Source organism: Mesoplodon densirostris, chromosome 2, assembly GCF_025265405.1.
Source record: "Mesoplodon densirostris isolate mMesDen1 chromosome 2, mMesDen1 primary haplotype, whole genome shotgun sequence".
NCBI classification, from domain to species: domain Eukaryota; kingdom Metazoa; phylum Chordata; class Mammalia; order Artiodactyla; family Ziphiidae; genus Mesoplodon; species Mesoplodon densirostris.
Window position 1 is genome coordinate 29,333,834 of NC_082662.1, and position 17,605 is coordinate 29,351,438.

General features: G+C 39.2%; 1 protein-coding gene and 1 non-coding gene across 8 annotated transcripts in view; both read left to right on the forward strand.

The window, feature by feature from the left end:
* Window positions 1–337: 337 nt before the first annotated feature.
* LOC132484689 (U6 spliceosomal RNA) lies at window positions 338–444 on the forward strand. The gene has a single exon (XR_009531251.1). It is a non-coding gene; the product is annotated as a U6 spliceosomal RNA (small nuclear RNA).
* Window positions 445–7,766: 7,322 nt separating this feature from the next.
* ZMYM4 (zinc finger MYM-type containing 4) overlaps window positions 7,767–17,605 on the forward strand; it is a 188,087-nt gene continuing 178,248 nt past the window's right edge. The window contains exon 1 of one of the 7 annotated variants that reach the window (XM_060089466.1): window positions 7,767–8,034. Coding sequence is in view for 2 of the 7 variants with exons in the window: in XM_060089460.1 (XP_059945443.1) it covers window positions 7,996–8,043 (48 nt within the window). In the remaining 5 variants the exon portion in view is untranslated. Of the gene's footprint in view, window positions 8,044–17,605 lie in introns of all 7 variants that reach the window. The other 6 variants (XM_060089460.1, XM_060089461.1, XM_060089464.1 and 3 more) reach the window with 6 other exon arrangements.

Consider the following 17,605-nt stretch of genomic DNA (forward strand, 5'->3'; position numbering starts at 1 on the left):
TTGTCATAGTTAGAAGCAACCCAGCTAAAAGTCACCCCCTTGTGTGTGAGTTTAGTTACTAAAAGAAAGAGTTAGAAGGGCTTTAAGGAGGCTGGTAGTATTTTATTTATTGACCTGAGAGCTGGTTTGATGTTTTAAAAATTCATCAAGCAATTGGGTGTTATTGTTTACTAGGTACAGAGTTTCAGTTATGCAAGATGAAAAGAATTCCTGAATTGGACAGTTGTGATGGTTGCAGAACAATGCGAATGTATTTAATACCATTTGTACACTTAAAATGGTAAAGAGGTAAATTTTATATTATGTGTGTTTTACCACAATTTATAAAACCCATTGAGTGCTCGCTTTGGCAGTACATATACTAAAATTGGAACGATACAGAGAAGATTAACATGGCCCCTGCGCAAGGATGACACGCAAATTTGTGAAGCGTTCCATAATTTAAAAAAACAAAACAAAACAAAAAAAAACCCATTGAGTTGGACTTCCCTAGTGGTTCAGTGGGTAAGACTCCACACTCCTAATGCAGGGGACCTGGGTTCGATCCCTGGTTGGGGAACCAGATCCTGAATGCAAGCCACAGATAAGAGTCTGCATGCTGCAATTAAGAGTCTGCATGCCACAACTAAGAAGTCTGCGTGCTGCAACAAAGAGTCCACATGCCACAACAATGAGCCCACATGCCTCAACTAAAAGATCCCACGTGCTGCAATGAAAGATCCTGCATGCTGCAATGAAGATTGCACGTGCCACAACTAAGACCCGGTGCAGCCAAATAAATAAATAAAAATATTTAAAAAATATAAGCCTTTGGAACTTTCCTTTTGAAAAATAATTTTCATATTATTGAAAGCAATGTTATTATCATTATTGTTATGGTAGAAAATAAAAATATCTCATGATTATTCAGCTAGCCTACAACAATTATTGCCACTTGCCAGGCTATGTCATTGATCTTTTCTTTCTGAAATTTCAAAATATCTAACTCATCAGCGTTAAATATGCTCACCTTTAATATATCCTTGTTAGTCCTGAATTTTACCCCCTCTGCTATGACCTGAAGAACAAGGTTTATACAAGCAGCACTACAGTGATATTTACCTTCTTTCACAGAAAGAAACCAATAACTATGACAACTCTACAGAATGCATTTCCCAAAGATTAAATGTTGGATGGAGCACTGGCTTCTAAAGATGGCTTGACCCCATGATGCATGATTTCCTCTTTTTGACCCACCTCATCATCCACTTCCTGGCCTTTATCCGCTCTTTCAGCCTTGTCTCCTTAGCTTGTGCCATCTTGGAGGCAGAGGTCTTTGATGTTGTGTTGTCCATTTGACCTTTCTAATATGTTTGGTGATGCTTTACTATTTTTAATATGCTTTAATGATTCCCATCTTAAGAAGAACTCTCTTGACCCACAATTCCCATATAGTATAGTGTTGCCTTGAAGGGATTTTTAGGTTCTCACAAGTCATGTCAGGTCCCCATAGTTTGCATTTCATCTGTTTTTAGTTTTGTTTTGTTTTTTTTTTCCTGGTATGCGGGCCTCTCACTGTTGTGGCCTCTCCCGTTGCGGAGCACAGGCTCTGGACGCGCAGGCTCAGCGGCCATGGCTCACGGGCCTAGCCGCTCCGCAGCATGTGGGATCTTCCCGGACCAGGGCACGAACGCACGTCCCCTGCATGGGCAGGCAGACTCTCAACCGCTGCGCCACCAGGGAAGCCCTGCTTTTAGTTTCCTGAAGTATAAGTTTGTGTGCGGACAAAGTTAATGAGCTCAAGTTGAAACATACTTGTAATAACTGGAGCCTACAAAGCCTGGGTACGCTTCCTCTGTGCTCCCTACCATACTGGACTCACTTCTCTCCTACCACCCAGTTTAATTGCCTAATTATATGTCCACATCAGTCATTATCTTATTTATAAGATACTGTGCCTAATAACGTGCCTAATTTCTGGCATGTGCCAGGCTTACAAATAACTAAATTATGTTAAATCATCATGCAGTGGATATGAGGTTCTAGAGCTCAGAGAAAGGTCTGGACTGAAGATATCAATAGAGGCAGCCAATGAATTATGTGGTGGATGAAATTCCACCAGGAAAATTTCCCATCTTCCAGGCCCTGTGATGCTGACTCTCCTCCAGTCTCTGAGCCTCTCTCACACACCTGGAGTACATTCATGCCTTACTGGGTCACTTTTTGTGAAGGGAAATGGTGAAAATATCTTGTTCACATGAAGACAATACAATGTGCACTCATTGTTTAGGTGTTATACCCTTCTAAATATCTGTGATAGGAGATTTGTATAAAGGACACTTCTGAAAAAATTGAATTGAAAATGGGGACATTCTGTTAACAAAAGGTACAGTAAACTTGTCATAAAGAATCCAAGTAACTTCAAATCAGTAACAATTTTTCCTCTATTTCCTGAATGCTACTTTTTTGAAAAATGACAAACAAAATGTCCCTTATTTCTCCAATGTATGTCAAGATGTAAGTCAGGAATGAGTCAGCCCAGCCCCCCATACCTTCTGTTAGAGAGCTAGTATGTTTGACTTGATGACCCAGCAGCACTGCAAAATCTTGGAATGTCTTCAAACCACCAAAGCAAGATTAAATTGTAGTCTGAATAGTTTTGTATGTGAATTATACTCTCATATTCTAAATTTTTGAAAATTAATTCATGCACAACATACATATTAACTACCATTTAAGCTGAATAGTCACCCTTTTTCCTAACATTTTTGGTAGATAGATGTTAATTATATTTATATTTATGTATTCAGTCCTCTGAACCGCTCTCCTCAGGCACATAAGTCCTTGAAGCTGAAAAGTTTCCATGGTCCTTTTTTTTTTTTTTTTGCGGTATGCGGGCCTCTCACTGTTGTGGCCTCCCCCGTTGCGGAGCACAGGCTCCGGACGCGCAGGCCCAGCGGCCATGGCTCACGGGCCCAGCCGCTCCGCGGCATATGGGATCCTCCCAGACCGGGGCACGAACCCGTATCCCCTGCATCGGCAGGCGGACTCTCAACCACTTGCGCCACCAGGGAGGCCCTCCATGGTCCTTTTTACTATTATTTTTTATTCTTTCAAAAAGGAACAGAAATATATTTTATTACTTGCTTAATTTTAGTTTTTCCATTGTCCTCATTTCAGACTGAGAATCTTTAAATTGTTTTTTAATTTAATTTTAAAAAAATAATATTTGAAGGTCATTCTTTAAGTCAGAATTTTCTGCACAATGGCCTGGTATGTGAAAAGGAGATAAGCAGTATTTTCTCCATTTTAGGACAAGAAAAACAGGGGTTATCCTTTAACAAAAGAATCCTTCTTCTCCAGGTTTTGTTTTTCTTCTTCAGCTAATTAAAAGGCTTTGTTTCAAAGAAAAGCTATAGACCAGATTTCTAGGTCTTCATTATGCAAAGGGCAGTGTCAAATTGGAGGATCAACTTTTTTTCCATTCCTTCTCTCCATTCCCACTGACACAACGGCAAATACTTAAAACAGTGAGATTAAATTGCTTTATCTCAACAGCAGTCACATGAGTTTATAGAATCAAAGAAATCTAGAATTAGGAATAATTAGTAGAGCATTTAACTTAGGGATGGCATATGTGATGGGCAATGTAGCTCCCCTCCACCCCATCTCATCTGTGGCAGATATCACTAATCAATTACTGAACCTAAATGTGGCCCAACAGATGTTTTCTGCATAATGCCCCCAGCTGTCATTACCAAGTAATTGGAGCTGCCAGTGAGACCCTACCTGAACTAATCTAACCACCTTACATTATAACATTGAGGCCCATAAAGGCAAGGTGACTGGCCCAAGGTCACTCAGTGGCTGACAGAGAACCCCTATTTTGTATAATGTAAAAATCTGTTCTCTTATGAACCTTGAATCAATTGACTATGTCCCAGTTCCCAGCAAGGGCACATAAGAGTCTATACAGGGTAGGTCATTTCTATCTGGGAAGACAGGTTCCTATGGCATCAAGAAACCCAAGGGAGCAGCCAGAGACAGACAGCAAGACATTACTGCTCCTCCTCGTTATTCCAGTGAGGGCAGGGGATAGAGAGGAGGAAAATTAAGATCTTCTACAAGCCTTATAATTGTGGAATTCTTGAAACTGTCCCACCAGGTAGCAGGGAAAGAAGGAAGGTGTCCCTCTACAAGTGGCAGTCCACAAGAAGGGTGCCCAACTCCCCTTCTATTGTACTTGTTCATGTTCCCACAACCAAGGTTTAGAAGTTGTTCAGAAACTAAATAACTAAAGTAGTCCTACTCTAGTCACTTTTTATCCCAGCACCCTGTTTTACTTTCTTCTTAACATTCTCAGAATTTATCTAATATATCTAAGTGCGTAATTTTGTTTAAGACATATTTGAATCTGATGGATGAAATTCCTTTAGGTAATAACCTCTTTTGGGAAGAAACACCAAGTATTTCCTACAACTTCTCTCTACTTCTGCACATGTCCCTAAAATAGCGTTGTCGGCGTGTAGGAAGCGTTATATTGCTGAGGAAGCCTGAGACCTTGGATCCATTTTGTGTCCTTGTACTATTCTCTGACTTCTCTGGATGCTCAACAACCATGTTCATCGCGAGCAGTATATCTTGTAGCTTGGCCTCACTAAGCTTGCTGAGAACATGGGGGCAAACCACAGTTCTTCCTGAGATCCAGCTATTTCTACTTTTTGTTCCCAGCCCGATCTTCAAAGCTACCTCCCCCTATTCTTGCCAGCCAGTTCTCTTGGCTACCTTCCCTATTCCTCCACAGGGTATTTGGGAACTTCTGGATACATTCCATATCACACTGGAGCTAAGGGCCTCTCACTTGCAGAGCTCCTTCCAAAACCCTGTATCTAATTTTGTATATGGAATTTTGTGGGAAGACAGAGGCATGTGTCTCTCAATCGTTGCCTCTCTTATCTCTCTCTTCCTTCTTCCCTCTACCTTTTAATTAAGAGTCAGGCTTTTCTTTTACTTCCCTATGTCACAGGTTCATGGCAGAGCTGTCCTAGATGGAAGGAGTATCTCCTCTGGAGTGTGGGAGAATATGAGATTCTTATGATGTGAACTTCATAGGTTAAGCAGAATTAAGGAAATTTAGCAAATTCTTTTTCTCTCCACTAAGCCTATTCTAGTCTCTCCTGATTAGGGAAATAAGTATCAGAGCTACACTTCAGGCAATAGTCTATAATGGAACATAATTTAAAGAAGAAAATTAAAATGAATCAGTTTGATATTCACAAAATATTACACCATTATATTTACATTTTTTAAAGAGAAGTCAGAAAATTGGATTAGTATGTGAAATATCCCTTTTTAAATGTTGGCATATAATCAATATCTTAATTTAAAAATTATAAAAATATATAAAATAATATGCTCTTTTGCTGTTAGGAACCAAAAATGTTCTAAGAGACTTAGAGGTATTAACTAATTATCCAAAAACCTATTTTACAGATGAGGAAACTGAGACACAGAGCAAGTAACCTGACTAAGCTGTACATGGTGCAAACCAAATACATGACTGTGAGAAAAATGTCTGCAAAACCACCAATCTGCAACCTTCTGTTTATGATATATTTGCCTAAGCTAGAAAGAAAAAGGCTTTGAATTCTGACTTGGCTTCTCTGCTGAATGATATTGGACTGTCACTTAAAAAAACCACTTAACCTCGCAGTGCTCACTAAGTGGTGGTTTTTTCTTCTCTCCTCCCCACATGGATGATTGCTCTGAACATTCATGGTATGCTTGTATATTATCTGGAATGCATAAATCCTGCCTACTGTTCAAGACCCAACACACTCCCAATACCTCTAGAAACAGTCTGATATAGGAGACAGCCCTAGGCTGTCTTTTCCAGTCCTGATGTTGTTCCTAATTCTTTGTGTGATCTCAAGCAAGTCACATCTTATCTCTGGGCCTCAGTGGCTCCGTCTTTAAAATGTGGAGGAAATCAATGGCTTTATACTGTATTCTGAGAAACAGAACATTTCTCTAACAGTGGGGGCATGAAAGAAGGAGAACAATGAGTGCAAGGGGGAAGCTGGGTGAACAGGCGTATGGCTTCTCCATTTCCACTTCAAATTTAGCAACTCCGTTTTAAGCCGCCAGATTTTATTAGAAGGAAATGACTAGACCTTTTATGTACCCAAATTCCCTGGAACTATCTTTTCTTGGCTTCTCTTTTTAATTCCTTCTTGTTCTTAACATGGAACTGAAGGGTCTGACGCGTCTTTTAAATTCTGGCTAAGATAACACTTATTTATTTATTTTTTATGGCTTTCTCTCCTCTTTCCTACGCAAAAGTGAAATTAACAGTGAACAAGAGTAAGCAAAGACCAGCATGGAAACTTCTAGCAATCTCACAGAGAGTTTTCAGCAAAATGTGATGGATTAGGAAACTTCTTAGTTTCAAAATATCTACCAAGTAACATATAAAAGTTAAAGTGACACACAAAAGTTATATCTCATTATCCTGTAATTTTATGAGTTGCTCATTTGCATTTGAATATCTCTCATCATGGGGAATGCCTTTCAGGAAGCAAATTCTTTGTATTTCTTTCTTATATGATTGCCCCTAAGCTATCATTATACCTCCATTAGGGCAATTTTTCTCCATCTGAGGGTGGGGCACTGGAATGGATGAAGAGGAATGGATCAAGCCCTCATTTTCTTCAGCCATCTTCAGCTCTGGTTTTAGGGCAAGATAGACACAAATCTCCTTCCCAATTTTCTGCTTAGAGAATAAGATGCTCATGCTTTGAGTCAGATTCTTAAAGTTCCTTCGGTGGAGGTGAAGGAGGACACACAATATTTGCAAACCATCACACATCTTCAGAGGATAATTACGGTATTCTTGAAATATCATGAACTTTCATTTTTAATCTTCTAGATTAAAATGAATTTATTTCTTGTTTCGAAGACAGCTTGATGCATTGAAAACCCTGGAGGGTTGTGACTCAAGTCTTGATTCTAATTTCACACCAACCTCTACATGCTTTGGGGCAAATTACTTCCCCTGACCAGGCTGCAATTTTACCATTGGGAACTTCACAGTAGATGCTTCCTGAGATCCTTCTCGATTTAGATATTCAAAGGACAAATTACTACCGGGGAAATTATCTCCAGTTGTTTGTTCAGTCTTCACAATCACCAAAGGATTTGGCTTTGACATCAGGCTATCAAAGTTGGCCCTTAATATTCTATGTCCTGTGCTTCAGATCGGGCTGTCTAAAGGCAGGTAAGCTGGATCTTCTTGAGATGACTGGCTTGTTCCCTCATTGCTTGGGATTCTTCACATTCAGAGGTCCACTGTGAACTTCAGCTCACCACCATCTTCTCCTTACAATGGTATCTCTGCAGTCAGGTGTAAGATGGTGATCTGGACCCCTCACTGACATTTCACCCAATACTCCAGATAGCCCTTTTACTAATTTCTTTCATTCCTCCTTCATCACTGCGTCATGGTCCCTTTAAGGGAGCGGCCATAGTTGAGTAGTGGGAGCAGCTGCTGGCTGCAAAAAGACTTGCAGGATTTGGCCTACCCTGGGCCACTCAACGCGCACGCTCGGGACCGGGGGCTTGGTGGGAAAGGAAGGAGGGGCTTAAGGTGCGCCTGCGCATCAAGGGCGCGCGCAAGGGGCTGGTTTGGTGATCCCTTTAAGAAACCGCAGGCGGAGGAATTTCTCTGAGAGAAAATAATCCTACTCACGGGGCCCCTTGGAGGCCATTAACCCCCCGAGTCCCGGCCCCCCCCTTTCCCGGGCAGGCCCTACCGCCTACGCGCGCACCCGTGGGATCTCAAGATCTCCGACCCGGCGCGCGGCATCCGCCCCCTCCCCACTCTAAGCGCCAGGCTCGGCCAGGTCCCGGGAAGCTGCCGCGAGGCGGCCGTGCCTGCAGTGTGGGCGGGGGCCGGGGGCCCGAGAGGTTCCGCCGCCACAGTGCTGGGAGCCGCAGTGGTTCCGAGCGGGGCTCAACATGGCGGAGAGAGAGGTGGAGTCCAGCCCCCGAAAGAGGGTAGGTGAGGTGAGGCAGAACTCGGGCGGCGGGCGGCGGGCGGCGGGCGGCGGGGGGCGGGGCGGGGGCCGCGTCCCGGGGCCGGGGCCGGGAATGGGCCATGCGTAGGCTCGTGGAGGGGTCGCCGAGGCCCGGTTGGGGAAAGGTTGCGGGCAGGACTGAGGCAACCTTGGGTCTGGAGCGCGCTTAGAGTGGTCCTTCGGCAGGTGGGACAAAGATTTGCTGCTGGTTGGGAGGGGGAGGGGCGGGGGCTGTTTGTGTTCTTTTATTTTTCCAACACTGGGGGTGGGTTATTTGGGCCAGGGGAGGGAAGGTGTCAGATACTTAAGTGCATCTTTGGTGAACCAGAGTGTGGAAGTTTAACAGGAGAGAGGTCAGGTGGGGGTGGTGGTGGCGGGAATGAGTGGTGGAGGGGTCTTCAGTGATACCATCGCGAATTCATTTTCCTACCTCCTTTCCCCTCCCCCCCCCACCGTTATCAAGACCAAGGTGGAGGTAGTGCTCTTACCTGAGTAGAAGTGGGGTTGTTGGCATGCCCTGATGTATGAGAAAGATTTTGGCAACTGTGAATGTCATTTTCTAGTCTAGCCCCTTTACCAACATTTAAGAACGTGGAAGAGTGTGACAAGTTTTGTCATATCAAGGATGTACCCAAACAACCTGCAGAGGCGAAGCCAATTCCACATAGTTGTTGAGTGCCTTTTAAAGTTTGTCTTGAAACTTTTCTTATTAAATTCTGAGTGATTTTTTTTTCAGATGGAGAATAACACAGTAATGTCGATTGAGCAGTATTTTTAGATTTTTTCTTTTACCCCCTGCCGCCCTCCCGCTTAGCGTGTTAAGCAGTAAGTTTACTACCAGGAATCTTCCTTTTTGTGAACGGTATCAAAATGAAGTTAGTGTTAAGCCAACTGCCTAAAAAATTACTGCGTAATCTTTATTGAGAATGCCCTTTCGATTTATCATAAAGTTAGCAATCTCATATAGATAATACAACTAACATTTTGAGTGCTTACCATGTGCCTGGCACTGTGCTTTATAGGAAGAATTAAACCTCACATTTACTATGTAAAACCCATTTTGCAGATGAGGAAATGTAGGCATAGAGGGGTTAAATAGTTAAGATCAGATAGCTAGTTAAGAGGTTGAGCTGGGATTTGAATCCATGTTTGTCCCAACTACGGTGCTTGTTTTGGATGCCACATAGGAGTTTTTAAAATCTATGTTTCTCTCCTTGAAAGCTTAAATGGTAAATAACGAGGGAAGTGTCAAGCAGTATTTTTTCCACAATTTGTTAGGAAAATATTTTCAACTACATAGCTGAAAAAATTTACAGGGAGTGTCCATAGTATCCACCATCTAGATTCTACCATTAACATTTTACTATACTTGTTTTATCACGTATTTATCCACATTTATCTCTTTATTCATCAGTTCTTATTTTAATGCATTTCACTGTAGTATTGAGCAATTAAAATTTATTGTTGATAGTCTTAGGTTTATAAAATTTTAGATCTCCCTCATGCAATAATTAGATCTTCCTCATACATAGGACAAAATAAGCTGTGTGATAGTATGTCCAAATAGTTCACTTATTATAAATATTGGTTATGGAATGCACGTGTTTTGAAATTTTAAATTGTTCTTCATGCTGTGAGCCAGTTTTAAACTGGATCCTCATTATGCTTGAGTGAAGGATATGGCATGTGGTCCACCAATTAAAATATAAATAATAAATTATTTTAGATGTGTAATGTTTATTCAAGGAGGTCTCTGAATCCAGTTACTACTAATGCTGTTGTCATTCACAGTGTAAGATAGAACGTTTTAGAAAACGTCTATGTGCTTTGGTAACAAATTCAACTAGATATTAAGTACTTCTTTCTCTTCTAATACACTTAAAAGGTGCCACACTGGTAGCAGTCTAAAATTTTATTATTATTATTATTATTTTTTTTTTGCGGTACGCGGGCCTCTCACTGTTGTGGCCTCTCCCGTTGCGGAGCACAGGCTCCGGACGCGCAGGCTCAGCGGCCATGGCTCACGGGCCCAGCCGCTCCGCGGCATGTGGGATCTTCCCAGACCAGGGCACGAACCCGCGTCCCTTGCATCGGCAGGCGGACTCTAAACCACTGCGCCACCAGGGAAGCCCGTATTTTTTAACAGTATGTAATATACAGAGCACTCGTACAGGTTTTCCCCATTATTTTACCAGTTTCATTGTGGAGGAAGGTTACAGTCAGTGTCTTTTAGGCTCCATAATCCATTTTGGTTTTTTTTTTTTTTTTTTTTTTTTCGGTATGCGGGCCTCTCACTGTTGTGGCCTCCCCCGTCGCGGAGCACAGGCTCCGGATGCGCAGGCTCAGCGGCCATGGCTCACGGGCCCAGCCGCTCCGCGGCATATGGGATCCTCCCAGACCGGGGCACGAACCCGTATCCCCTGCATCGGCAGGCGGACTCTCAACCACTTGCGCCACCAGGGAGGCCCTCCATTTTGGTTTTGATAGTTCGGTTAGAATGTTCAGTAGAGTTGTCTTAAATGGTACACATGGTGCATGTGCTTTTTTTCCTTCATTTTTTGTCTGTGCCTGTGCTTAAACTCCACGTGGATTCCATATGTGTACTCCAAGCAGATTAGTGGGGACTGTGTACAAAAGTACAGTATCTTATAAAATAGTTTGCCTTGAGGTAGTTAAACAAACATTTAATAAGTTTAGATTATTTAATCTGGAATTTCATTGATGACATGGTATTGTATTTATGATGCTTACTGCCTTTGACTTTTATCATCATAAGTCACAAAAAATTGTTGAGTACCTGTGCTAGTTCATGAACTATATGCTGGGCATTGTGCTGTGGTATATGGTATTTATGATCATTTAGAATTATATATTCTGGCTCTTCTGCTATATTGTGAACTCCATAAGGGTAGGGCCATTATATGCTTTTTGCATCTCCAACACCTATGACCTTCACATAATAGGAACTCAAAAATTGATTTTTGGTAAGAAAAGTTTACCTGTTGCATTAGAGGCTCTATGGCTTGGGTACCAAGTTATCTGGTTTTTAATTCTGGGACCTTCAGTTATCTTTCATATCACCCTTTACACCCTAAATTCTCTTCTGTGAATCCAGACTTAAGGATCTTGTGATCCTTCTGGATTACGGTTAGATGGGAGAGTGTGTTTTAAAACCATTGAGTTAACAACCTTAAACTCTTTGTAGGTCTGCCTGGTGTCTTATGTTTGTGGGCACTTAGGACAATAGGTATTAATTAGGTAAGATTGATTTGATTGTATTCAGACTGTATCTGAATGCCAGTCTCTCAATTTGTGAACATGGGGAAGCTGAATATGTGGGTGGGTGAGCACTACATCCATCTATCATCTCTGCCTTAGAAAGAACCAAGTTCAAATGAAGGCCAGTATATATATATATATTTTTTTAAAGACACTGAGGTGTTTTTTTTTTTGATGTGGACCATTTTTAAAGTCTTTATTGAATTTTGTTACAATATTGCTTCTGTTTTATGTTGTTTTGGTTTTTTGGCTGTGAGGTATGTGGGATCTTAGCTCCCTGACCAGGGATCAAACCCGCACCCCCTGCATTGGAAGGCGAAGTCTTAACCACTGGACCGCCAGGGAAGTCCCTGAAAGCCAGTATTATACACACACACTCACACTCTCTTACTTTAAAGTCAGGATACGTTTGAGATATTATTTATGAGTTTTTTTAAAGACTGTAAAATTTTTATTTTCTGAAACAAGTTATAAAATTCATTACGTAGGCTTGTAAGTAGAGGGGTTATTTTATGCATGGTTATTATAATAAACTATTAGAAGCATGAGATCTAACTAAATCTGGTGGCCATATTTTTTTGTGAAATCCCTTTATCTTTTCAAAGGTTACATACAAAATAATAATAACTTTTGTAAATGTATGTGTTATTACCTGGTCTAGTAAGTTGTGTCCATTTTCATACTTAAACTTTTCTGTATATCAAATTTGAGGTGTATGTGTTTGGCATGCTTAATAGAAAGAGAAAGCATATGTATAAGTAGTATGCTTCCATTTTTGTAAAAACAAAGTGATCTTTCTTCCTCACATATGTATCTATACTTGTAATATGTATGAGCTTGGAGAAACTTGTGGAGGACACATGTTAGGCTGTTACCATTGATTACCTTCAGCAGGTGGGGATGAGAAAGGAAAGGGAGACTAAGGGGGGAGAATTTTGCAAAATGGAAAAATATTCAGGGTATAATATTAAGTGAAAATGTAATCTATTTTGTTATTGTAAGTATGTAAAAATTGAATGTGCATGTAGACAGGAATAGAAAATAACATGAACAAATGAAAACATTGATTTTACTACTGATGGAATTATGGAGAAGCTTTGTTTTGGATTTCTGTTATTTTAATATTTTATAATAAAATAATTGCAAAAGGTTTATCCCTCTTAATTCCTTAATGAACTTTTTATCTTTTGACTTTTGGCTAAATGTATTGCTTAAAAACATGGTGGTATGTATCATTAAAAATATTTGCAGATCATATGTACACAGTGTAAATTATCTACTTCAAGAATGCATTGGCTCTTCATATAGAGAGCATTTCGAAGAGACCATTCTAGTGTTGACAGTGATCCTGAATTGTTTTCACAGTGCCCATCTTGTAACTAGCAGAGGCTTCTGTAAATAATGATAATACCTGGTATTTATAAACATTTTAATTTCCAGTCATTCTAAATATTTTATATGTAGTATGTTTTTTAATCCTCATTAATTCCATAAATAGTAGTTACTATTACTGTCCCATTTTATAAATGAGGAAACTGCAGCACAGAGAGAGCTCAAGGTCATGATATAATAGTGCAGCACAGAGAGAGCTCAAGGTCATGATATAATAGGCTAAACCAGGATCAAGTACCATTTGAAAAATTGTACTGTTTGATAAATAGTATAGGTTAGAATTCATTATAATAACATGCAGTAATTAATACACATACATTAGTTATTAATATATATGATATATAGTAATATGTATAAATAATAGTATAGGTTCAGAGTTCATTATTTGGAATTTTTGGTTGTTAAAATAATATTGAATTAGAGACTTCCCTGGTGGTCCAGTGGTTAAGACTCCTCACTTCCTCTGCAGAGGATGCAGGCTTCAATCCCTGGTTGGGGAACTAAGATCCTGCATGCCACGTGGTGCAGCGCCCCCCCCCAAAAAAAAAAAACCAGGAAGAAACAAAACAAAAAACATTGAATTATATTTAAATCAAATCGATGTAAATTACTTCTCAGGAAGCATCAGATTAACTTTCTGCCTATGAAATATATCTTGAGACAACCTTAAAACATACAACTCACATGTTTACTTTTAAGAAATATACACCAAATATTTTAAAGCTATGATTCATTTTAAAGATAAAGCTTATGCTTCCTTTGAAAATAGAATGATTTTATTATATACTAAAGAGAATATAAATAGATAAATGTACAATTGCAAGTTCTCTGGATATTTAGAAGATATTTTTGAGCTCTGTATTAGGAGACCAACTTTTAAAGAAGACTAACTACTACTACTTTTTAAAAAAGACTGACATTTCCCTTAAATATTCTGATTATTTCACTATGAGTTAACAGTATGTAATTATTTTAGCAAAAGAAAGAAAAAGAAAGCATTTTAACATAGTATTGGGCTCTACCATACAAAATTGCTAATATTTGACGTACAGAAATGCCTTTTCATATGGCTTAACCCAGTAGTAAGAGCATGGGCTTTTCAAAGTCCGGTTATGTTCATCCTCTGGTATTTAGCAATAATATACCCACACTCACTTTCTTATGCTTAGGGAATACTTATAATGTTATTTTAATTTCATTCTTATCGTCTGGCCTCCCAGAATCTTGAGTTAGCTGCCTTCCTGCCTTTGACCAAAGACAGTACCTGAACAAACCTTTTTTGTCCAACATATAGGCTACCCACTAATCTTTGAGGTCAAAGATTACATGTGTTCATCTTTCTTTACATTTCCCAAAATGTCTTACAAATTTATATATATACACTCACATGCATACTACACATTTATAGGCAAAATTAAAAAACTTTGTTTCATAATTCCATATCAATATAGAATATAAAATATAGATTGGTACAATAAACCCCATGTTCTTAATACCTAGGTTTTTTTTTTATACCCAGTTTTGACAACTAAACAGTTATCAACATTTTGCCATTCCTGTCTCATCCAACTTTTTCCTTCCTTTCTCTTTTTCCCTTTCTTTCTTTGATGAAATAACTTCAAAGAAATCTCAGGTATCACATCACTTAATCTATAAATACTTCTGTATGTATTTCTAACAGATAATTAAAAAAAAATACAACCACAATACTATCATACCTAACAAAATTAAGAGTTTCTTAATCCAGTTCAGATTTCTCTGATTCTTTAAATGTCTTTTTACGATTGGTTTGTTTAAGTCGCTATCCAAATGAGATTTACTATTTCCTTTGGTTTATATGTCTCTTAAGTTTCTGTTAACTTTAACCATCCCCCCCCCCCCCCCGTCCCCTATAGCCCCTGCACTTTTTCTCATGCTATTTATTTGTTTAAAAAACTAGCTCATTTGTCCAGGAGAATTTACCACATTCTGGTTTTGGCTGATCGAATTCTCCTGGTGTTTAACTTGTTCAATTACCCTTCATATTTTCCACAAAATAGTTAGATATAGAGCAGTGGTTCTCTACTTTGGCTGAAACATTAGAATTACGTGGCGAGCTCTTAAATATCTTGATTCCTAGGTCAATTAAATCAGAATTCATAGGGTGGATTCTAGGCATCAGTATTTTAAAAAATTTCCCAAGTGATTTCAGTCTGCAGCCAAGGTTGAGAACTTGAATTGGTAGAGCTTTATGAGATTTAGGTTCAGTTTCTTTGGAAAGAAAAATACATAAATAGAGTGATTGTATAATTTATTTCCCATCAGACAATTTTAAGAATGAAAGGGTGTGCTATTTAATAATTACAGTGGGACAATAGCCATGAACTGGGACTGTCCTGGACTAATCAGGACGTATAGTCACTCTATTAGGTGATGCAGCAAATTCTTAATTGCATCATTCCAGGAGGCAACTAAACAGTTATCAATATTTTGCCATTCCTGTCTCATCTAACTTCTTCCTTCCTTTCTTTTTCTTTCTTTCCTTTCTTTCCTTGCTCCCTCCCTCCCTTCTTTCCTTCCTTTCTATGAAATAACTTCAAAGAAGTCTCAGGTATCACATCATTTAATCTGTAAGTACTTCTGTATGTATTTCTAACAGATAAGAATTAAAAGAAAAATACAACCACAATACTGTTATACCTAACAAAATTAAGAGTTCCTTAATCCAGTTCAGATTTCTTTGATTCTTTAAATGTCTTTTTACAATTGATTTGTTTAAATCACTATCCAAATGAGATTTACCATTTCATTTGGTTTATATGTCTCTTAAGTTTCTGGTGGTTGTCACACTTAATGATACTAAAATTGATCAGTTTAGGTTCTGTCAGCAGAATCCAACATAGTTCTTAACTTTTCACCTAATGGATTTATCAGCCATTGATGATTGTTGCCTAGATCCACTATTTCATTAGAAGAGTGATTTTCTATCATTTCTCCTATATTTATTCACTGGAATTCTTTTTTTTTATTAGTTTCTGCTTTATAACAAAGTGAATCAGTTATACATATACATCTGTTCCCATATCCCTTCCCTCTTGCATCTCCCTCCCTCCCACACTCCCTATCCCACCCCTCTAGGTGGTCACAAAGCACCTAGCTGATCTCCCTGTGCTATGCGGCTGCTTCCCACTAGCTATCTACCTTACATTTGGTAGCGTATATATGTCCATGCCTCTCTCTCGCTTTGTCACAGCTTACCCTTCCCCCTCCCCATATCCTCAAGTCCATTCTCAAGTAGGTCTGTGTCTTTATTCCTGTTTTACCCCTAGGTTCTTCATGACATTTTTTTTCTTCTTAAATTCCATATATATGTGTTAGCATATGGTATTTGTCTTTCTCTTTCTGACTTACTTCACTCTGTATGACAGACTCTAGGTCTATCCACCTCATTACAAATAGCTCAATTTCATTTCTTTTTATGGCTGAGTAATACTTCATTGTATATATGTGCCACATCTTCTTTATCCATTCATCGGATGATGGACACTTAGGTTGTTTCCATCTCCTGGCTATTGTAAATAGAGCTGCAATGAACATTTTGGTACATGTCTCTCTTTTTTTTTTTTTTTTTTACAAATTTAATCAGTTATACATATACATATGTTCCCATATCCCCTCCCTTTTGTGTCTCCCTCCCACCCTCCCTATCCCACCCCTCCAGGCAGTCACAAAGAACCGAGCTAATCTCCCTGTGCTATGCGGCTGCTTCCCACTAGCTATCTACCTTATGTTTGGTAGTGTATATATGTCCATGCCGCTCTTTCACTTTGTCACAGCTTACCCTTCCCCCTCCCCATATCCTCAAGTCCATGCTCTAGTAGGTCTGTGTCTTTATTCCTGTCTTACCCCTATGTTCTTCATGACATTTTTTTTTCTTAAATTCCATATATATGTGTCAGCATACAGTATTTGTCTTTCTCTTTCTGACTTACTTCACTCTGTATGACAGACTCTAGGTCCATCCACCTCATTACAAATAGCTCAATTTCATTTCTTTTTATGGCTGAGTGATATTCCATTGTATATATGTGCCACATCTTCTTTACCCATTCATCCGATGATGGACACTTAGGTTGTTTCCATCTCCGGGCTATTGTAAATAGGGCTGCTATGAACATTTTGGTACATGTCTCTTTTTGAATTATGGTTTTCTCAGGGTATATGCCCAGTAGTGGGATTGCTGGGTCATATGGTAGTTCTATTTGTAGTTTTTTAAGGAACTTCCATACCGTTCTCCATAGTGGCTGTACCAATTCACATTCCCACCAGCAGTGCAAGAGTGTTCCCTTTTTTCCACACCCTCTCCAGCATTTATTGTTTCTAGATTTTTTGATGATGGCCATTCTGACTGGTGTGAGATGATATCTCATTGTAGTTTTGATTTGCATTTCTCTAATGAGTAAAGATGTTGAGCATCCTTTCATGTGTTTGTTGGCAGTCTGTATATCTTCTTTGGAGAAATGTCTATTTAGGTCTTCTGCCCATTTTTGGATTGGGTTGTTTGTTTTTTTGTTAATGAGCTGCATGAGCTGCTTATAAATTTTGGAGATTAATCCTTTGTCAGTTGCTTCATTTGCAAATATTTTCTCCCATTCTGAGGGTTGTCTTTTTGTCTTGTTTATGGTTTCCTTTACTGTGCAAAAGCTTTGAAGTTTCATTAGGTCCCATTTGCTTATTTTTGTTTTTATTTCCATTTCTCTAGGAGGTGGGTCAAAAAGGATATTGCTGTGATTTATGTCATAGAGTGTTCTGCCTATGTTTTCCTCTGAGAGTTTGATAGTTTCTGGCCTTACATTTAGGTCTTTAATCCATTTTGAGCTTATTTTTGTGTATGGTGTTAG